Source organism: Lithobates pipiens, unplaced genomic scaffold, assembly GCF_037356315.1.
Source record: "Lithobates pipiens isolate NorthernLeopardFrog02 unplaced genomic scaffold, aLitPip1_a1.2 Scaffold_98, whole genome shotgun sequence".
Lineage (NCBI taxonomy): Eukaryota > Metazoa > Chordata > Amphibia > Anura > Ranidae > Lithobates > Lithobates pipiens.
Window position 1 is genome coordinate 179,155 of NW_027507921.1, and position 24,102 is coordinate 203,256.

General features: G+C 44.4%; 1 protein-coding gene across 7 annotated transcripts in view; it reads left to right on the top strand.

Moving 5' to 3' along the window:
- The window catches only part of LOC143973780 (uncharacterized), a 183,197-nt gene that overhangs the window by 46,142 nt on the left and 112,953 nt on the right, over positions 1-24,102 (top strand). For 2 of the 7 annotated variants that reach the window (XM_077474635.1, XM_077474632.1), the window contains exons 2-6: positions 15,694-15,732; positions 19,615-19,650; positions 20,545-20,583; positions 21,467-21,505; positions 22,408-22,446. In XM_077474635.1, coding sequence (XP_077330761.1) covers positions 15,694-15,732; positions 19,615-19,650; positions 20,545-20,583; positions 21,467-21,505; positions 22,408-22,446 — 192 coding nt within the window. The remainder of the gene's footprint in view (positions 1-15,693; positions 15,733-19,614; positions 19,651-20,544; positions 20,584-21,466; positions 21,506-22,407; positions 22,447-24,102) is intronic. The other 5 variants (XM_077474638.1, XM_077474633.1, XM_077474634.1 and 2 more) reach the window with 4 other exon arrangements.

A 24,102-nucleotide genomic window follows, 5' to 3' on the forward strand; every position in this document is an offset into this window, starting at 1 on the left:
TGGCCTTCCGTGAAAAGAAATAATGTTTGGGAACCTGCCACTTTGGTACTGCACATTCCACAAATTCATGAAAGGGGGCAGAGTCTACCAGCTGAAAAGGCAGCAGTTGGAGTGCTAGCAATTTAGCCAAGCTAGCATTCAGCCGCTGAGCATGTGGATGGCTGGGACCAAATTTCTTTCTATGGTTTAGCAACTGGAGTAGGGAAATTTGCCTGCTACAATCAGATTTTAGTGTAGCTATAGCAGATAGCCCACAAGTACTTGGCACACCTAATTCTACACCTTCACTCCTCTCAGTGCAGGTTTCTGCAATGACTGAAGGTATAGAGGGGTTGGAGATCCCAGCTGATGAGGAGCAAGGAGAGGTCCGCCTTGTTCTTTGGTGTGGGTCTTTTAAGTACTGTTGCCAACGGACTGCATGGGAGGTTGGCAAATGTCTGGTCAAGTATGTGGTGCCCAAGAGGCTGCTGTTTTGGCCATGCTTGATACGCTTCAGACATATGTTGCAAACAGCAACGGTGTGATCTGCTGCACATGTATCAAAAGAGGCCCACACCAAAGATCTTTTCAAAATATGCAGGGAGTGAGCAGCACCCTGCAAATGTGGAGCTCTGCGGTGTGATGCAGTCGGGTGGCTGCCCTTAAGCTGGCCCCTGGAGGGCATCCTGCCTCAATGGAGATGTGCATCCTCCTCTCTTCTATCAGGCACCCACATAGAGTCAGTGACCTCATCATCCCCTCCCTCCTCATCACTGGAGCAAACCTGACAGTATGCTGCAGCTGGGGGGAACATGACTGCTAGTTTCTTGTCCTTCTTGGGTACCCCCTCTCTCTGGGCTCATGTTACTGCTTTCCTCAACTTGGGTACCATCATTGGAGCCTTTAAAATGCTGCACATCCTCCTGCAGCATGTACCTGGCACTGTGGTCGAACAGTTCGGGGGACTCCTCCATGCATGACTGATGGCAGTGAGCTGATGGGATAGGCCGCTTTGGCAGCTGCATTGGCAGGCAAAGTACTCTGAGCCTGGTTGACAAAGGATGAAGAGAATTCGTATGTCTTAGTTATCAACTCTACCAACTCTTCTGCACATTGTGGATCAACACGGCCAGCTGCCAAAAAAAGTATGCACCGTGTCCACGACCAGCACTGTTAGCTGTAGACACAGAGCATGCTTGCCCTCTTTTAGTGGTCTGTGAGCATCTGCCTCTCCTTGGTGGCCTTCCAGACATGCTATAAAATTTTATTAGCAAAACACCGCCTGAAGTTTACTATTAAAAGTACACCAGGAATGGCCTGCAGTCAGATATAGGCTTGGCTAGACTAGAATACAGTGGATATATATGAAGGAGACTGTATACATATTTTATGCACTGCAGATCACTGAATCATCTGCCTGCCTGCCTGCCTGAAAGTGTATTTGAATAGTACACCGGGAATGGCTTGCAGTCAGATATAGGCTTGGCTAGACTGGAATGCAGTGGATATTTATATGTAGGAGACTGTATATATATTTAATGCACTGCAGATCACTGAATCGCCTGCCTGTCTGAAAGTATATTTGAAAACGTACACCAGCAATGGCCTACAGTCAGATATGGACTTGGCTAGACTAGAATGCAGTGAATATATATATATATATATATATATATATATATATATATATATATATTTAGGAGACTGTATATATATTTAATGCACTGCAGATCACTGAATCGCCTGCCTGTCTGAAAGTATATTTGAAAACGTACACCAACAATGGTCTACAGTCAGCTATAGACTTGGATAGACAAGAATGCAGTGGATATATATATGTAGGAGACTGTATATATATTTAATGCACTGCAGATCACTGAAACACCTGCCCGCCTGCCTGAAAGTGTATTTGAAAACGTACACCAGGAATGGCCTGCAATCAGATATAGGCTTGGCTAGACTGGAATACTGTGGATATATATGTAGGAGACTGTATATATATTTTATGCATGGCAGATCACTGAATCACCTGCCTGCCTGCCTGAAAGTATATTTGAAAACGTACACCAGCAATGGCCTGCAGTCAGATATAGGCTTGGCTAGGCTATAATTCAGTGGATATATATATGTAGGAGACTGTATAAACATTTAATGGACTGCAGATCACTGAATCACCTGCCTGCCTGAAAGAATGTTTGAAAATGTACACCAGCAATGGCCTGCAGTCAGATATAGGCTTGGCTAGACTGGAATACTGTGGATATATATATGTAGGAGACTGTATATATATTTTATGCACTGCAGATCACTGAATCACCTGCCTGCCTGAAAGTATATTAGTGACAGTACACCAGTAATGGACTGCAGTCAGATCTAGCTAAACTGGAAACAGTGGATATATATATATATATATATATATATATATATATATATATATATATATATATATATATATATACACGAGACATGAGACTGACTGTATATACATATATTAAATACACTGCAGCTAACTGAATCACCTGCCTGCCTGAAGTATATTAGAGTACAATGGTGAAGGACTGCAGTGAGATATAAATTGGATACAGTGGATATATATATATATATATATATATATATATATATATATATATATATATATTAGGATGCACCGAATGGGTTTTTTGGTGCTGAAACCGATACCGAAAATGAAAAATACACTAGGCCGAAAACCGAAACTGATACCGAAAAAGCACCGATACCGAAAATGACTATTTTTTAAAAAATAATTTTATACAGGAGATGGTCAGAGACTGGGGACATGGTACGGGAGGTGGTCAGAGACTGGGGACATGGTACAGGAGGTGGTCAGAGACTGGGGACATGGTTCAGGAGGTGGTCAGAGACTGGGGACATGGTTCAGGAGGTGGTTAGAGACTGGGGACATGGTTCAGGAGGTGGTCAGAGACTGGGGACATGGTTCAGGAGGTGGTTAGAGACTGGGGACATGGTTCAGGAAGTGGTCAGAGACTGGGGACATGGTTCAGGAGGTGGTCAGAGACTGGGGACATGGTTCAGGAGGTGGTTAGAGACTGGGGGCATGGTTCGGGAGATGGTCAGAGACTGGGGACATGGTTCAGGAGGTGGTCAGAGACTAGGGACATGGCACAGGAGGTGGTCAGAGACTGGGGACATGGTACAGGAGGTGGTCAGAGACTGGGGACATGGTTCAGGAGGTGATCAGAGACTGGGGACATGGTTCAGGAGGTGGTCAGAGACTGGGGACATGGTACAGGAGGTGGTCAGAAACTGGGGACATGGTTCAGGGGGTGGTCAGAGACTGGGGACATGGTTCAGGAGGTGGTTAGAGACTGGGGACATGGTACAGGAGGTGGTCAGAGACTGGGGACATGGTACAGGAGGTGGTCAGAGACTGGGGACATGGTACAGGAGGTGGTAAGAGACTGGCGGCATGGTACAGGAGGTGGTCAGAGACTGGCGTCATGGTACAGGAGGTGGTCAGAGACTGGCGGCATGGTACAGGAGGTGGTCAGAGACTGGCGGCATGGTACAGGAGGTGGTCAGAGACTGGCGGCATGGTACAGGAGGTGGTCAGAGACTGGCGGCATGGTACAGGAGGTGGTCAGAGACTGGCGACATGATAAAAGAGATAAGTGTGTTGTCCACTGTGCAGCCAGTATGTTTTCCCCCGTGCAGCCAGTGTGTTGTCCCCCGTGCAGCCAGTGTGTTGTCCCCCGTGCAGCCAGTTTGTTGTCCATCGTGCAGCCAGTGTGTTGTCCCCCGTGCAGCCAGTGTGTTGTCCCCGTGCAGCCAGTGATGCAGTGAAGAGAGAGTAGAGCCGCCTCCGCCGCCTGGTTCAATAGAGTGCCGGGAACATCACAGCTTTAATTTCAATAGCTGTGTGTTCCCCCGTCGTGCGCCGTCGCATACAGCCCCTCCCCCTTGTCCGAGGAACTGTGATAGACAGATCCCCCATCCAATCTGGAAGGGTAATCTGTCTATCAAAGTTCCCCGGACAAGGGGGAGGGGCTGTATGTGACGGCGCACGGCGGGGGAACACACAGCTATCGAAATTAAAGCTGTGATGTTCCTGGCACTCTACTGAGCCATATGGCGGAGGCGGCTCTCCTGCGTTATAGATCTGCCATGATGGGCGGCACCAGGGGCGGGGGCGGTGCTCCGCCCCCGCCCAGGCCCCGCCCCATTTTCGGCTCAATTATGGGCCGTTTTTCCTTTCGGCAAATTGCCGAAAAGGGCATTTTCGGGCCGATATGTTTTGGTGGCCGAAATTTCGGTGCATCCCTAATATATATATATATATATATATATATATATATATACGAGACTAACTGTATATATATATATATATATATATATATATATATATATATATATATATAGTCATTTGCACCCCAGAAATTTTTCCAGAAAATCAAGTATTTCTCACAGAAAAGTATTGCAGCAACACGTTTTGCTATACACGTTTATTCCCTTTGTGTGTATTGGAATAAAACAAAAAAAGGGAGGAAAAAAGCAAATTGGACATAATGTCACACAAAATTCCAAAAATTAGCTGGTCAAAATTGTGTGTCTGTGTATGCCACACTAAGCATGGACAACAGAAAGAGCAGAAGAGTACTGTCTGAGGACTTGAGAACTAAAATTGTGGAAAAATATCAACAATCTCAGTATAACAAGTCCATCTCCAGAGATCTAGATTTGCCTTTGTCCACAGTGTGCAACTTTCTCAAGAAGTTTGCAACCCATGGTGCTGTAGCTAATCTCTCTGGGCGTGGACAGAAGAGAAAAATTGATGAAAGGTTGCAATGCAGCATAGTCCGGATGGTGGATAAGCAGCCCCTAACATGTTCCAATTGAAATTGAAGCTGTCCTGCAGGCACAGGGAGCATCAGCATAAACTATCTGTCAACATTTCAATGAAATGAAATGCTATGACAGGAGACCCAGGAGGACCCCACTGCTGACACAGAGACATAAAAAAGCAGCACTACAGTTTGCCAAAATGTACTTGAGTGAGCCAAAATCCTTCTGGGAAAATGTCTTGTGGACAGATGAGTCCTGAGAGTCCATGAGACAGAAGAGCTTTTTGGTAAAGCACATCATTCTACTGTTTACTGAAAACAGAATGAGGCCTACAAAGAAAAGAACACAGTACCTACAGTGAAATATGGTGGAGGTTCAATGATGTTTTGGGGTTGTTTTGCTGCCTCTGGCACTGGGTGCCTTGAATGTGTGCAAGGCATCATGAAATCTGAGGATAACCAAAGGATTTTGGGTCAAACTGTAGAGCCCAGTGTCAGAAAGCTGGGTTTGCGTCCGAGATCTTGGGTCTTCCAGCAGGACAATGACCCCAAACATACGTCAAAAAGCACCCAAAATGGATGGCAACAAAGCAGTTCTAAAGTGGTCAGCAATGAGTATACAGTAGATCTAAATCTCATTGAGCACCTGTGGAGAGATCTTAAAATTGCTGTTGGGAAAAGGTGCCCTTCCAATAAGAGAGACCTGGAGCAGTTTGCAAAAGAAGAGTGGTCCAAAATTCCGGGTGAGAGGTGTAAGAAGCTTATTGATGGTTATAGGAAGCAACTGATTTCAGTTATTTTTTCCAAAGGGTGTACAACCAAATATGAAGTTAAGGGTGCCAAGAATTTTGACCAGCCCATTTTTTGAATTTTTATGTGACATTATGTCCAATTTGCTTTTTTTCCTCCCTTTTTTTTGTTTTGTTCCAATACACACAAAGGGAATAAGTTTGTGTATAGCAAAACGTGTTACTTCAATACTTTTCTGTGAGAAATACTTGATTTTCTAGAAAAATTTCTGGGGTGCCAACAATTTCGGGCATGACTGTATATATATATATATATATATATATATATATATATATATATATAAAATACACTGCAGCTAATTGAATCGCCTGCCTGCTCAATCTAAATGAAATGACTCTCTCTCGGTCAACACACTACACAGGGCTGACGTGCAGGCGGCCTTATATAGTGTGGAGTGTGGACTTAACCTCCTGAGCCATAATTGGCCAAAGGCACACTGCCTTCAGCCAATTATGGCTCTCTTTTGCTCACGGCATTATGGTTGGCCAAAGTATGCGGGTCATAGTGCATGGTTGGCCAATCATCAGACAGCAGTGCACTACACTCCACAGTGCATTATGGGCCATTGTGCGCCGCTCAAATTTGAAAAAAAAAATTAAAAAAACTATTTTTTTTAGCACAAACAGTCTCTGCCATGGGGTTAGTGTCTTTACTCCTTGCTGGATCTGCTCCTCAGTCCATTAGTTCCCAGGCACTTTGTTCACCGCACACAGTTCCAGTCAGTCATTTAGCTTTAAGCACCACTCTTGACTTCTTCCAGATCATTATCTAGACTACTGGCACTCAGAACACAGAACAATGAGCCCCTACATGTAGCTCTAACCCTGCAGGAGTCGCTGCATAGGATGGGTTCTCTGTTTTTTGCCCCACCCTTTCCAAAGAAAGTCAGCCCTTCAAACACGCCAGGTTGAGTATACAAACATACAATATCACAGGAAATCACTGAAAGTAAAACTTATTACCTAGTAGTAGTGTTATATCAAAGAAAACAGTCACCAGATCAGGTAATAAAGGCACACTTTATATATTGTCACCCAATATGGTTGGTGATTAGGCAAGCATAAAAAGAATAAACCATCCCTGTCCGCGCTATAGCCGAAAGAAGGCTACAGTGTAGGCTTACTTTCTGGGAGGGTGTTCAGGAATGTCCTCCTGTGATCACGCTGCCATGATCATGGGCGGTGCTCTGTGATCGCTGAGTCTTTTGCACTCAGCTAATCACAGATTGGGGTAAAGGGCCAATCACAGTAGCCCTTTACCAAGTGATCAGCTGTGTCCAATGACAGCTGGTGACACAGATGTAAACAAAGCCAGTTATTGGCTTCCCTTTTCCCATGTTGACAGTGTGAGAAAGGGAGAAGAGAGCCAATAACTGACATGTGTTAAAGGGAAATCTACACTGATACACTGATTATCAGTGCAGTCCCAACATAGCACACCAGTGCTGCTAATGAGTACGCACCAGTGCTGCCAATCAGTGTCCATCAGTGTCTGCTCATCACTGTCACCTATCAGTTCTACCTATCAGTGCCCAACAGTGCCACCTACCAGTGTCTATCAGTGTCCATCAGTGCCACCTATCAGTGTCCATCAGTGCCACCTATCACCCATCAGTGTTGCTTATTAGTGATGCCTATCAGTGCCACCTATCAGTGCCCTTCAGTGCCACATATCAGTGCCCATTGGTGCCACCTATCACTGCCCATCAGTGCCGCCTCATCAGTGCTGCTGCAAATTTTTATAACAGACTAAATTTTCAGTCTTTTTTTGTTTGTTTAGCAAAAACTAAAAAAAAAAAAAAAAAAGAAACTGTGGTGATTAAATACCCCTAAAAGATAGCTGTATTTGTGTGAAAAAAAAATTATAAAAATTTCACATGGGTACAGTGTTGTAGTGTTATTCAAAGTGCGTCAGCTCTGAAAGCTGAAAATTGGCCAGGGGTAAAAGTGTCCTGTTGGCAAGTGGTTAACAATGGAAATAACACAATTTAGCATACAAAGTGATTAACACCAAGGACTAGGCATAAGATGACATTTGGCATCCAGATGAGCATTAACTGTAGCCACCTCAAGTGCAGCACTAAACAGTAGTAAAGTTCTACTGAGTGCTGGAATGATAGTGCCAGAGCACATTTATGGTGACAATTAGGGATGAGCCGAACACCCCCCGGTTCGGTTCGCACCAGAACTTTCAAACGGACCCCAAATTCGTACGAACGTTAGAACCCCATTGAAGTCTATGGGACTCGAACGTTCGAAATGAAAAGTGCTAATTTTAACGGCTAATATGCAAGATACTGTCCTAAAAAGGGTTGGGGACCTGGCTCCTGCCCCAGGGGACATGGGTCAATGCCTAAAATGTTTTTAAAAATGGCCGTTTTGGCGGGAGCACTGATTTTAATGACGATTAAAGTGAAAAAAAAAGTGAAATATTCCTTTAAATATGGTGCCTGGGGGGTGTCTGTAGTATGCCTGTGAAGTGCCACGTGTTTCCCGTGTTTAGAACAGTCCCTGCACAAAATGACATTAAACGGAAATAACACCATTTAAAACTGCTTGCGGTTTTAATGTTATATCTAGTTCCTGCAATATGGTTGAAAATCATTGAGAAAAATGGCATGGGTAGCCCTCCCTGCCCATTACCAGCCCCTTTAGGTCTTGTACGCATATTAAGGGGAACCCCGTACCCATATTAAAAAAAGGAAATGCGGATGGCCCCCAGGCCCTATATACTCAGAACAGCAGTATACAGGTGGTGCAAACAAGACAGGGACTGTGTAGGTTTGTTGTGTTAAGTTGAATCTGTTTGTAATTTTCAACTGGTACATTTTTAAAGTGTAGCTCCAGTCAAAAAAACTATTTTTAAGCTTTTTGGAAAACATAGGGAAGGGTTATCCCCCCTGTATAATTTGTTTTGTCGTCCATCTTTTTTCATCTCACTTGCTGTTGTCTCCTTCCGTTTGCAAGTAGGAGATGTTTGTAAATTGGATGTTTGAAAGTAAGGGCCTGCCCTATATGCTCTGCAGAAATGGCGGAACAAGGTGTTGGTTTTGCCACAACATTGTAAGCCCTCAAAGTGACTCTTTCTGGGCGCTGGAGCGCCCTGCTGTGAACGATTATATCAAGAATTGTAATTACATGCCATTGTTGAACAGTGGTAGAAAAATTGACCTTTGGTGGTTGTGGTGCTGGTGCCACAACACTATAAGTCCTCATCGTTACTCTGGGTGGGCACAGGAAGGGGCCCTCCTGGTAAATATTATATCAAGAATTGTAATTACATGTCCCTGTTAAACAGGGGCAGAAAAATTTGGCCTTAGGCACTGCTGCTGGTGCCACCACACTGCAACCTCTTCCATACACTCTAGTTTTATTGCAGGAATTAGCCCTGCTGCAAAGCATTGCATCAAAAATTGTACTTAAACGCCCCTGTTAAACAGGGGCAGAAAAATTGGGCCTTAGGCACTGGTGCTGGTGCCACCACACTGCAACTTCTGCCATATACTCTAGTTTTATTGCAGGAATTAGCCCTGCTGCAAAGCATTGCATCAAAAATTGTACTTAAACGCCCCTGTTAAACAGGGGCAGAAAAATTGGGCCTTAGGCACTGGTGCTGGTGCCACCACACTGCAACTTCTGCCATATACTCTAGTTTTATTGCAGGAATTAGCCCTGCTGCAAAGCATTGCATCAAAAATTGTACTTAAACGCCCCTGTTAAACAGGGGCAGAAAAATTGGGCCTTAGGCACTGGTGCTGGTGCCACCACACTGCAACTTCTGCCATATACTCTAGTTTTATTGCAGGAATTAGCCCTGCTGCAAAGCATTGCATCAAAAATTGTAATTAAACGCCCCTGTTAAACAGGGGCAGAAAAATTGGGCCTTAGGCACTGCTGCTGGTGCCACCACACTGCAACCTCTGCCATATACTCTAGTTTTATTGCAGGAATTAGCCCTGCTGCAAAAGCATTGCATCAAAAATTGTACTTAAACGCCCCTGTTAAACAGGGGCAGAAAAATTTGGCCTTAGGCACTGCTGCTGGTGCCACCACACTGCAACCTCTTCCATATACTCTAGTTTTAATGCAGGAATTAGCCCTGCTGCAAAGCATTGCATCAAAAATTGTAATTAAACGCCCCTGTTAAACAGGGGCAGAAAAATTGGGCCTTAGGCACTGGTGCTGGTGCCACCACACTGCAACCTCTCCCATATACTCTTGTTTGATTGCAGGAATTAGCCCTGCTGCAAAGCATTGCATCAAAAATTGTACTTAAACACCCCTGGTAAACAGGGGCAGAAAAATGTGGCCTTAGGCACTGCTGCTGGTGCCACCACACTGCAACCTCTTCCATATACTCTAGTTTTATTGCAGGAATTAGCCCTGCTGCAAAGCATTGCATCAAAAATTGTACTTAAACGCCCCTGTTAAACAGGGGCAGAAAAATTGGGCCTTAGGCACTGGTGCTGGTGCCACCACACCGCAACCTCTGCCATATACTCTAGTTTTAATGCAGGAATTAGCCCTGCTGCAAAGCATTGCATCAAAAATTGTAATTAAACGCCCCCTGTTAAACAGGGGCAGAAAACTTGGGCCTTAGGCACTGGTGCTGGTGCCACCACATTGCAACCTCTCCCATATACTCTTGTTTGATTGCAGGAATTAGCCCTGCTGCAAAGCATTGCATCAAAAATTGTACTTAAATGCCCTTGTTAAACAGGGGCAGAAAAATTGGGCTGATGGCATCAACCAGAACCAGAAATGTTCTTCCAACATATCAGCGGAGGAGGAAGAGGATAGACAATCAACATAACAGGACAGTCACTCAGCATCAGCATAGGCAGTCTTGAAGGGATGTGATATTTCAAAAAAAATTATTCTGTTACATCAGCTTCAGGTGCTTGGTAGCTGTGGGTGATCCAAGACTGATTCATCTTGATGAAGGTCAGTCGATCAACTGATTTGGTGGACAGACGCACCCTGTGATCGGTAACAAAGCCACCAGCAGCACTGAAGGTGCCTTCCTAAAGAACGCTGGATGCAGGACAGGCCAGTAGCTCAATTGCATACTGTGCAAGCTCTGGCCAGTGATCCATCCTCAAGACCCAGTAAGCCAGAGGATTTTCAGTGGGAAAGGTGTCCAAGTCTGACCTTGCCCCTAGGTATTCCTGCACCATGTAAATCAGACGCTGGCGATGGGTGCTGGAACCGATCATACCTTGGGCTGCGGATTAAAAAATTGTCTTAAAGCATCAGTCAGACGGCCACCTTCTCCACCGCTCCTTCTGACCGATGCCTCAGCAACACGTTGTCCAGGACCAGGAGTTTGTAACCTCCCAGTCTCTGGGAACGCGTTGCACAGACCTTTCTGCAAGGCCTCCCGGAGATGTCTCATCCTCTGCTCCCTCTGCGATGGCAAGATAAGGTCGGCAACCTTACCCTTGTACCGTGGATCAAGGAGAGTGGCCAGCCAGTAATGGTCCCTCTCCTTGATCCGAAGAATACGAGGATCCTTCCGCAGGCTTTGCAGGATCAGGGAGGCCATGCAGCGTAGGTTAGCTGAGGCATTCGGTCCGGAGTCCTCTGGGTCACTAAGGACAACATGATCCGCAGCTACCTCCTCCCAGCTACGTACAAGTCCACGTGTTTCTTGGGACTGTAAATCATCCCTACAAGACTGTTGCTGCTGCTGCTGATGCTGATGCTGAGTGCCAGCCTCCACCTCCATGCTGACACAATCATCCTCTTCCTCCTCCTCATCCTCTTCCTGTGTGATGGGTGGCACAGCAGGAACACTGTCTGGATAAAGGGGGCCTTGAGAGGCAAGGAAGTCCTCCTCTTCCTGCCTCTGTTCTGCCTCAAGTGCCCTGTCCATTATTCCACGCAGCGTATGCTCCAAGAGGTGGACAAGATGTACAGTGTCACTGATGCATGCACTGTCACTGCTCACCATCCTTGTGGCCTCCTCAAACGGTGACAGGACAGTGCATGCATCCCTGATCATGCCCCACTGGTGTGGTGAGAAAAACCGAGCTCCCCTGACCCTGTCCTGGTGCCGTAGTCGCACAGGTACTCATTGATGGCCCTCTGCTGCGTGTGCAGCCGCTGCAGCATGGCCAATGTTGAGTTCCATCTGGTGGGCATGTCACATATAAGGCGGTTCTTGGGCAGGTTCAACTCCTTTTGGAGCTCAGCCAGCCGAGCACAGGCATTAAATGATCGGCGGAAATGCACACAGACTTTCCTGGCCTGCTTCAGGACATCCTGTAAGCCGGGGTACCTGCCCAAGAACCGCTGCACCACCAGGTTAAGGACGTGAGCTACACAGGGCACATGGGTCAGTTGTCCCTGTCGGAGGGCGGAGAGGAGGTTGGTGCCATTGTCGCAAACCACCATTCCTGGCTTAAGCTGGCGTGGCGTCAACCACTTCTCGGCCTGCCCCTGCAGAGCTGACAAAAAATCCGCCCCAGTGTGGCTCCTGTCCCCCAAACAAACCAGCACAAGCACGGCATGGCATCGTTTTGCCTGCGTACTTGCGTAGCCCCTGGAACGCCTACGGAGCACCGCTGGTTCTGAGGACAGAGCACTGGAAGAGGCCATCTAGGAAGAAGAAGAGGAGGGGGTGGAGGAGAGAGGTGTGTCACAACCAATAGTAGCATTTTGGAGGCGTGGTGGCGGAACAACCTCCAACACTACTGCACCTTGTCCTGCATCCTTCCCAGCTGCCAGAAGAGTGACCCAATGGGCCGTGAAAGACAGGTAACGTCCCTGTCCATGCCTGCTGGACCATGAGTCAGCGGTAATATGCACCTTACCGCTGACCGCCCTGTCCAGCGAGGCAAGGACATTGCCTTCCACATGCCGGTAGAGAGCCGGAATCGCCTTCCGTGAGAAAAAGTGGCGTTTGGGGACCTGCCACTGAGGAACCGCACATTTTACAAACTCACGGAAGGGGGCCGAGTCTACCAACTGAAAAGGCAGCAGTTGAAGTGCTAGCAATTTAGCCAAGCTAGCATTCAACCGCTGGGCATGTGGATGGCTGGGAGTGAACTTCTTCCGCCGGTCCAGCAGCTGGGGCAGGGACATTTGCCTGCTATAATCGGACGTGGGGGTACCGCTAGCAGAGTTCCCGGAAGCACTTGGCTGTGACACACCTAATTCTACACCTTCATTCCTCTCAGAGCAGGTTTCAGAGAGGACTGAAGGTCTAGTGGGGTTGGAGATGCCAGCTGATGAGGAGCAAGGAGAGGTCTGCTTTGTTCTTTGGTGTGGGTCTTTGAGGTACGCTTGCCAACGAGCTGCATGGCATGTCAACATATGTCTGGTCAAGCATGTGGTGCCCAAGCGGCTGATGTTTTGGCCACGTGAGATACGCTTGAGACATATGTTGCAAATAGCAGCGGTGCGATCTGATGCACTCGTCTCAAAAAAGGCCCACACCAAAGAACTTTTAGAATAACGCGCAGAGGCAGCGCTCTGCACAGGCGGAGCTCTGCGGTGTGATTCAGTCGGTGTGCTGCCCCTAAGCTGGCCCCCGGAGGGCATCCTGCCTCATTGGACATGTGCCTCCTCCTCCTCCTCCTCCCTCCTTCCAGGCACCCACGTGGAGTCAGTGCCCTCATCATCCCCTCCCTCTTCATCGCTGTAGCAAACCTGGCAGTATGCTGCAGCTTGTGGAACATGACTGCCAGATTGCTGTCCTTCTTGAGCATCCCCTCTCTCTGCGCTCACGCTACTGCCTTCCTCTAGCTGAGTGTCATCATCAGAGCCCACAAAACACTGGGCATCCTCCTGGAGCATGTACCCAACACTGTGCTCAAAGAGTTCAGGAGACTCCTCAGGAGGACGTGGTGGGTCTAGGGAAGGAGTCACTGATGATGACATTTAGAGGAGGGAAGACGATGCGTTGGCAGCTGCTTTGCTAGTACCCTGAGACTGGGTGAGAGAGGATGAGGAGGATGAAGAGGGCTTGGTCATCCACTCTACCAAGTCGTTGGCATGTTGCGGTTCAACATGTCCAGCTGCCGAAAAGAAGGGCAAGCGTGTCCCATGGCCACGTGCTGATGACAATGCACCGCGTCCACGACCAGCACTGTTGTCTCTAGACACAGAGCCTGCTTGCCCTCTTTTATCGGCTCGCGCCTGTCTGCCTCTCCTTGCTGGCCTTCCAGACATGGTAATGGCCTGAAGGGAGTTGGGTAAAAAAGCAGTTGGGTAGTGTATAATGTGCTAGAGGCACACAACACCCACTAACTCCTGCAGATGCCTTTATTATAGAACACCAGAGATAAAGGGGTATATACAGATGTATACTGTGCTGTGCTGGAGGCACACACAACTTCCAATAACTCCTGCAGATGGCAAGTGGTCTCAAATAGAGAACAGCTATGTAGGTGGATATAGCGGTATGTACTGGGTACAGAGCACGCAGACAGCACGCACTATCTCCTAACACTACTGACTGCAAGCTCTATTATAAAAGATAGATCACTAGCTATATAGGTGAGGTGAATATAGCGGTGTATACTGCGGTCAGGGCACGCAGACAATAACCACTACACAACAGCAAGATCGAAAATCGGCCGAAAATGATCGGTGTGTACTGTGTTGAAGGTACACAGAACACCCACTGCTTCAGACGCCAACACACTACACGAGGCCGCCGCGCTGGCGGCCTTATATAGTGTGGGGCGTGCACTACACAGCCTGAGCTATGATCGGCCACAGGCATCCTGCCTGTGGCCAATCATGGCTCTCCTCGATGCTGGCGCTGCGATTGGCCAAGCATGCGGGGTCACAGTGCATGCTTGGCCAATCATATGCCAGCAATGCACTGCGCCATCACAGTGCATTGTGGGCCGTGAGCGCCACACGAATTTGACGCGAATGGACCAAAATGTTCGGACTTCGCCGAACGGACGAACAGCCAATGTTCGAGTCGAACGTACGTTCGACTCGAACACGAAGCTCATCCCTAGTGACAATGATAGTTCTAGAGTGATTGGGTATGCACTGTCCAAAACAAAAAAAAAGAGGATGGTGGGGGTAAGGGAGGGTGGGTCAGGGGAACAAAGGGAACTTGCAGAAAAATTATTACGGGAGGGGCAGTCCCTTGAGGTGTTCTTCTGCTGGCTTTTGTTGGGGCCCTTTAGGGGCAATGGTGTGCTTAACATAAGTCCCAGTTAACCTGCATGCAGTATAGGTACAGCATAGGCACAGTATATTCTTGACACAGGTGTAAAGTAAATCTGGTTCAGATGCAGTAAAGTTCAGTATAATGCAATATAGGTGTTGGCATAGGTGCAGTCTAGGTTTTGGTATAGAGTAGTGTTGAGCGAATGGTTTGGAACAAACAAAAGTTCAGCGAACACCTGAACTTGTGGGAAACTTGGCAGGATGTTCACCCGCCAGGCACCACACAATGCACTGCGTGCTGCACAATGTACTCTAAGTCCCGATTGGGCAAATCTTTGCCCAATCAGAACACAGTGAAGACTGTTTGTTAAGGAGCGGGGCCAGGAAGTCAGTGGCTGCGGCCTTAACAACCGATGAGTCATCAGCTGTCAATGGCAAAATAAAAAAAACAGCTTGCTCCAAACATATGTAAAGTGCTCCAGTGCAAATAAGGTGCTCTTCAAAAAAGTTGGATTGGCCTCTTACCAGACAGGGGAGATCTCAAATTATAGAGATAAAATAGCGCTAAATATCGTAACTGGATAGCCAACACTCTCACCATCAGGCATCCGGTTAGCTACATTAAATATAAGAAAGAGAAGCCACATAGCGTAATACAGCTAAAAGAATCTTCTTTTTATTAAAGAATAAAAATGCACTTACATATATCCAGCAAAACAATCACAATGTCACAGAACACTACCATGAGACTATCCAACAGGGTCGTGTGTAATGACGTCACACTCTACCTCCGCCCGATGCCTTTCCTCAAATCTGGTATCTTCCTGTATTGGAGACTGGGGAATAAAAAGGAGATTATTTTAACTGTATTAAGCTATGTGGCTTCTCATTTTTATATTTAATGTGAAACAAAAGTAATAATCAATAAAAACATATTTTTCTTTTATTTTCAGAGACCACTGATTCATTTGAAACGTCATTTTCACCATCAGGTATGTAAGTTCATGTATAGTGCAATGAATTTTTTTTTAACCACTTTAGCCCTGGAAGAATTTACCCCCTTCCTGACCAGAGCACTTTTTGCAATACGGCACTGCCTGGCACCCAAACAAAATTGACGTCCTTTTTTTCCCACAAATAGAGCTTTCTTTTGGAGGTATTTGATCATCTCTGCGTTTTCTTTTTTTGCACTATAAACAGAAAAAGTACGACAATTTTGAAAAATCGCTATATTTTTTACTTTTTGCTATAACAGATATCTCCAAAAATATATAAAAAACCTAATTTCTTTCTCCGTTTAGGCTGATATGTATTCTTCTACATATTTTTGGTAAAAAAAAATTGCAATAAGCATATATTCATTGGTTTGAGCAAAAGTTATAGCATCTACAAAATAGGGGATATATTTATGGCATTTTTTTTTTTTTTATTATTATTAATGGCAGCAATCTGCGATTTTAATTGTGACTGCGACATTGCAGCGGACACATCGGACACTTTTGACACTATTTTGGGACCATTGTTGTTTATACAGCGATCAGTGTTATAAAAATGCACTGATTACTGTGTAAATAAAACTGGCAGGGAAGAGGTTAAGGGGTTAAGTGTGTCCTAAGGAGTGATTCTAACTGTGGGGGGATGGGCTCACTACAACATGACAGACATCAATGCTCCCGATCTGCCGCTCCATGTCACAATTGCGAACCCCCTGGCGGACTTCGAGTCTGCGGGACCTATGGGGACGCTCATGGAGTACTCGGCGCAAGCCCACAATGCTGCGTTCTAAAAGGGACATACAGGTAGGCCCATTTGTACAGCCGTGCCATTGTGCTGATGTACATTGTCGTGCGCTGGTCGACAAGTGGTTAAAGAACCTAACCAGAACCAGAATAAATGCAGAAGAATACACAGAGTGTAATACAGCTAAAAGAATCTTCTTATTATTAAAAGATAAAAATGTGCTTACATGTATCCAGCAATACAATCGCAATGTCACAGAACACGGCCTCGAGACAATCCAATTGGGTAGTGCGTAATGACGTCACACTCTAACTCCGCCCAATGCTTTTCCCCAAATCTGGTGTCTTCTGGGAATGGAGACTAGGGAATAAATAGAAGATTCCTTTAGCTGTATTATGCCATGTGGCTTCTCCTTCTTATATTTAAAGTGGATGTAAACCCTCACATATACCCACTGAAAAGGCCAGCCTCAGATAATACACAGAGATGAAACAAATCTCCCTACATAAGTTTTACATGTATATATAGTGTTTAGAAAGTGCATAGAGGAGAGATCGGCTGCTTTTTTGACAGGGGGGGCCTGTGCTGAACAATTATCAGTGCAGCCCCCCCGAGGATGCCCAAATTGGACCACCAGGGCCACCACAAGACCACAAGACCACCAGGGATGCTCAGCACCAGGTACCCCCCTAGACCACCAGGGATGCCAGTCAGTGACCACAATGGATGCCAATCAGTGCCCACAATGGGCATCACTGATTGCCTTACATTATTGTTTGGTGCTGATTGGCATCCATCCTTACAATACTGTTCACCACAATGTCGCCTATCGGTGCCCATCCGTGCTGCCTATCAGTGCCCATCCGTGCCGCCTATCAGTGCCCTTCCATGCCGCCTATCAGTGCCCATCCATGTCACATATCAGTGCCCATCCATGACACCTATCTGTGCCCATCCATGCCCATCAGTGCCACCTATCCATGCCGCCCATCTATGCCAATCCGTGTCACCTATCCATGCCAATCCGTGCCACCTATCAGTGCCTATTTGTGCCACCTATCAGTGTCTATCTGTGTTGAATATCAGTGCCACCTATCAGTGCCATCTATCAGTGCCCGTCACTGCAGCCCCATCAGTGCCCATCAGTGAAGGAGAAAACGTACTTATTTACAAACTTTTGTAACTGAAGCAAAAAAACATGTTTTTTTCAAAATTTTTGTTTTTTTTATTTGTTTAGCAGAAAATAAAAATTCCAGAGGTGATCAAATATCACCAAAAGAAAGCTCTATTTGTGGGAACAAAATTATACAAATTTAGTTTGGGTACAGTGTAGCATGACCGCGTAATTGTCATTCAAAGTGCGACAGCGCTGAAAGCACAAAATTTGTCTGGGCAGGAAGGTGTATACGTGCCTGGTATTGAGGTGGTTAAAAGATAAAAATACATTTACATGTACCCAGGAATACAATCACAATGTCACAGAACACGGCTGCGAGACTATCTGACTGGGTTGTGTGTAAGGACGTCACACTTTAGCTCCGCCCGATGTCTTTCCCCAAATCTGGTTTTCTGGGATTGGAGGCTGGGGAATAAAAAGAAGATTGTTTTAGCTGTATTACACTATGTGGCTTTTCCTTCTTATATTTAAAGTGGATGTAAACCCTCACATATACCAAGTGAAGTGACCAGCCTCAGATTGTACACAGGGGTGAAACAAATCTCCCTACATAAGTTTTACATGTATATCTGCTGTTTTCATCTTCTTATAATGTTTACAAAGTGCACATCGTGTTAGGAGATTTTCTCTTCCTGGTTAGCACTGCAGTCAAGCATGGGCATACAACCAAGACAGCTGATTGGAGGAAAGGCACACACTCCCTCTCTGCATTGGTAGAGACGTTCAGTTCTGTCCTTTAAATAGTTCAGGGCTCTGCTAATCTATTTATAGCATCCTTACCAAGAGAAAACTCTGCCTGCTTTTATCATATTTGACAGAGAATCTGTCAGGAGTTGTCAGGCTGATAACAGAAGAACAGAGCAGGAGGCAGCTACGGGACACAGTGTTTTGAAGAGAGATAACAAAACACTGCAGATATATGTGCCCAGCTCAAATTTCATGAATCGGATTTACACCCACTGTAATGTGCACAAAAAAAAAGTAGTAATTAACAAAAACATATTTTTATTTTATTTTCAACAGCCACTGATCCATCAGAAACTCAGTTTTCATCACCAGGTATGTAAGTTCACATGTAGTGCAATTGAAAATGTTACCTTTTTTTTTTTAAAGAAACAAACCAAAACCATAATAAATGCAGGAGAATCCACATAGCGTAATACAGCTAAAAGAATTGTCTTTTTATTAAAAGATAAAAATGCACTTACATGTATCCAGCAATACAATCACAATGTCACAGAACATGGCCACGAGACTATCTGACTGGGTTGTGTGTAATGACGTCACACTCTAGCTCCGCCCGATGTCTTTTCCCAAATCTGGACTTCTGGGATTGGAGGCTGGGGAATAAAAAGAAGATTGTTTTAGCTGTATTACACTATGTGGCTTTTCCTTCTTATATTTAAAGTGGATGTAAACCCTCACATTTACCCAGTGAAGTGACCAGCCCCAGATTGTACACAGGGGTGAAACAAATCTCCCTACATAAGTTTTACATGTATATCTGCTGTTTTCATCTTCTTATAATGTTTACAAAGTGCACATCGTGTTAGGAGATTTTCTCTTCCTGGTTAGCACTGCAGTCAAGCATGGGCATACAACCAAGACAGCTGATTGGAGGAAAGGCACACACTCCCTCTCTGCATTGGTAGAGACGTTCAGTTCTGTCCTTTAAATAGTTCAGGGCTCTGCTAATCTATTTATAGCATCCTTACCAAGAGAAAACTCTGCCTGCTTTTATCATATTTGACAGAGAATCTGTCAGGAGTTGTCAGGCTGATAACAGAAGAACAGAGCAGGAGGCAGCTACGGGACACAGTGTTTTGAAGAGAGATAACAAAACACTGCAGATATATGTGCCCAGCTCAAATTTCATGAATCGGATTTACACCCACTGTAATGTGCACAAAAAAAAGTAGTAATTAACAAAAACATATTTTTATTTTATTTTCAACAGCCACTGATCCATCAGAAACTCAGTTTTCATCACCAGGTATGTAAGTTCACATGTAGTGCAATTGAAAATGTTACCTTTTTTTTTTTAAAGAAACAAACCAAAACCATAATAAATGCAGGAGAATCCACATAGCGTAATACAGCTAAAAGAATTGTCTTTTTATTAAAAGATAAAAATGCACTTACATGTATCCAGCAATACAATCACAATGACACAGAACATGGCCACGAGACTATCTGACTGGGTTGTGTGTAATGACGTCACACTCTAGCTCCGCCCGATGTCTTTTCCCAAATCTGGACTTCTGGGATTGGAGGCTGGGGAATAAAAAGAAGATTGTTTTAGCTGTATTACACTATGTGGCTTTTCCTTCTTATATTTAAAGTGGATGTAAACCCTCACATTTACCCAGTGAAGTGACCAGCCCCAGATTGTACACAGGGGTGAAACAAATCTCCCTACATAAGTTTTACATGTATATCTGCTGTTTTCATCTTCTTATAATGTTTACAAAGTGCACATCGTGTTAGGAGATTTTCTCTTCCTGGTTAGCACTGCAGTCAAGCATGGGCATACAACCAAGACAGCTGATTGGAGGAAAGGCACACACTCCCTCTTTGCATTGGCAGAGACATTCAGTTCTGTCCTTTAAATAGTCCAGGGCTCTGCTAATCTATTTATAGCATACTTACCAAGAGAAAACTCTGGCTGCTTTTATCATATTTGACAGAGAATCTGTCAGGAGTTATCAGGCTGATAACAGAAGAACAGAGCAGGAGGCAGCTACGGGACACAGTGTTTTGAAGAGAGATAACAAAACACTGCAAATATATGTGCTCAGCTCAAATTTCATGAATCGGATTTACACCCACTGTAATGTGCAAAAAAAAAGTAGTAATCAACAAAAACATATTTTTATTTTATTTTCAGGGGCCACTGATCCGTCAGAAACTCAGTTTTCATCACCAGGTATGTAAGTTCACATGTAGTGCAATTGAAAATGTTACTTTTTTTTTTAAAGAAACAAACCAAAACCATAATAAATGCAGGAGAATCCACATAGCGTAATACAGCTAAAAGAATTGTCTTTTTATTAAAAGATAAAAATGCATTTACATGTATCCAGCAATACAATCACAATGTCACAGAACATGGCCACGAGACTATCTGACTGGGTTGTGTGTAATGATGTCACACTCTAGCTCCGCCCGATGTCTTTCACCAAATCTGGTCTTCTGGGATTGGAGGCTGGGGAATAAAAAGAGGATTGTTTTAGCTGTATTACACTATGGGGCTTCTCCTTCTTATATTTAAAGTGGATGAGAACCCTCACATATACCCAGTGAAGTGACCAGCCTCAGATTGTACACAGGGATGAAGCAAATCTATATAAGTTTTACATATATATGTGCTGTTTTCATCTTCATATACTGTTTAGAAAGTGCTCATTGTGTTAGGAGATTTTCTCTTCCTGGTTAGCACTGCAGTCAAATCTGGGCATACAACCAAGACAGCTGATTGGAGGAAAGGCACACACTCCCTCTCTGCATTGGTAGAGACATTCAGTTCTGTCCTTTCAATAGTTCAAGGCTCTGCTAATCTATTGATAGCATCCTCACCAAGAGAAAACTCTGCCTGCTTTTATCATGTGTGACAGAGAACCTGTCAGGAGTTATCAGGCTGATAACACAAGAACAGAGCAGGAGATAGCTACAGGACATAGGGCTTTGAAGAGAGATAACAAAACACTGCAGATATATGTGCCCAGCTCAAATTTCATGAATCAGATTTACACCCACTTGCACAAAAAAAAGTAATAATGAACAAAAACATATTTTTATTTTATTTTCAGGGGCCACTGATCCATCAGAAACTCTATTTTCATCACCAGGTATGTAAGTTCACATGTAGTACAATGGAAAATGTTACTTTTTTTTTTTTTAAAAGAACCAAACCAAAAGCAGAATGAATGTAGGAGAATCCACATAGCGTAATACAGCTAAAAGAATCGTCTTTTTATTAAAATATAAAAATGCATTTACATGTATCCAGCAATACAATCACAAGAACACGAACACGGCACAGAACACGGCCGCGAGACTATCTGACTGGGTCAGGTGTAATGATGTCACAATCTAGCTCCGCCCAATTCCTTTCCCCAAATCTGTCTTCTGGGATTGGAGGCTGGGGAACAAAAAGAAGGTTCTTTTAGCTGTATAACGCGATGTGGCTTCTCCTTCTAATATTTAAAGTGGATGCAAACCCTCACATATTCCTAGTGAAGTGGCCAGCCTCAGATTGTACACAGGGATGAAATAAATCTCCCTACATAAGTTTTACATGTATATCTGCTGTTTTAATCATCACATACTGTTTAGAAAGTGCACATTGTGTTAGGAGATTTTCTCTTCCTGGCTAGCACTGCAGTCAAGTCTGGGCATTCAAACAAGACAGCTGATTGGAGGAAAGGCGCACACTCCCTCTCCTCATAGGTAGAGACTTTCAGATCTGGTCATTGAATTGTTCAGGATTTTGCTAATCTATTTATAGCATCCTCCCCAAGACAAAACTCTGGCTGCTTTTATCATATGTGACAGAGAACCTGTCAGGGGTTATAAGGCTGATAACAGAAGATCAGAGCAGGAGATAGCTAGGGGACATAGTGCTTTAAAGAGAGATAACAAAACACGACAGATATATGTGCCCAGCTCAAATTTCATTAATCAGATTTACATCCATTTTAATGTGCAAAAATTGAGTAATAATCAATAAAAACTTTTATTTTATTTTCAGGGGCCACTGATCCATCAGAAACTATATTTTCATCACCAGGTATGTAAGTTCACGTGTAGTGCAATGGAAAATGTAATTTTTTTTTTAACCAAACTAAAACCATAATTAATGCAGGAGAAACCACATAGCATAATACAGCTAAAAGAATCTTCGTTTTATTAAAAGATAAAAATGCATTTACATGTATCCAGCAAAATAATCACAATGTCAAATAGCAGAGCCGCGAGACTATCTGACTGGATTGTGCGTAATGATATCACACTCTAGCTCCGCCCAATGTCTTTCACCAAATATGGTCTTCTGAAACTGGAGACTGGGGAATAAAAAGAAGATTCTTTTAGCTGTATTACGCTATGTGGCTTCTTCTTCTTATATTTAAAGTGGATGTGAACCCTCACATATACCAAGTGAAGTGACCAGCCTCAGATTGTACACAGGAATTAAACAAATCTCCCTACATACGTTTTACATGTATATCTGCTGTTTTCATCTTCTTATAATGTTTACAAAGTGCACATCGTGTTAGGAGATTTTCTCTTCCTGGTTAGCACTGCAGTCAAGTCTGGGTATACAGCCAAGACAGCTGATTGGAGGAAAGGCACACACTCCCTCTCTGCATTGGTAGAGACGTTCAGTTCTGTCCTTTAAATAGTTCTGGGCTCTGCTAATCTATTTATAGCATCCTCCCCAAGAGAAAACTCTGCCTGCTTTTATCATATTTGACAGAGAACTTGTCAGGAGTTACATAGTTACATAGTCAGGTTGAAAAAAGACACAAGTCCATCCAATTTAACCACAAAAAAAAAAGAAAATATGTATAATAATATCATACCAGTCCATATACCCAATTCTATACCCACAGTTGATCCAGAGGAAGGCAAAAAACCCCAGCAGAGCATGATCCAATTTGCTAAAGCAGGGGAAAAAATTCCTTCCTGATCCCCAGAGAGGCAATCCCCGGATCAACTTTAGCTATAAATGTTAGTACCCAGTTATATTATGTACACTTGGGAAATAATCCAGGCCTTTCTTAAAGCAATCCACTGAGCTGGCCATAACCACCTCTGCAGGGAGTCTATTCCACATTTTCACAGCTCTTACTGAGAAGAAACCTTTCCGTATTTGGAGATGAAGTCTCTTTTCCTCTAGACGTAAAGAGTGCCCCCTTGTCCTCTTTGTTGAATGTAAAGTGAATAGCTCGACACCAAGTTCCCTATATGGACCCCTTATATATTTGTACATGTTGATCATATCCCCCCTTAATCTCCTCTTATCAAGAGTGAATAAATTCAGTTCCTCTAATCTTTCCTCATAGCTGAGTTCCTCCATGCCTCTTATCAGTTTGGTTGCCCTTCTCTGCACTTTCTCCAGTTCCCGATATCCTTTTTGAGAATTGGTGCCCAAAACTGAACTGCATATTCCAGATGAGGTCTTACTAATGATTTAAACAGGGGCAAAATGACATCTCTCTCTCTGGAGTACATATCTCTCTTAATACAGGAAAGGACTTTGCTCGCTTTGGAAACCGCAGCTTGGCATTGCATGCTATTATTGAGCTTATGATCTACCAAAACCCCCAGATCCTTCTCCACTATGGATTCCCCCAGTTGTACTCCCCCAAGTATGTATGATGCATGCATATTCTTAGCCCCCAAGTGCATAACTTTAAATTTCTCAACATTAAACCTCACCTGC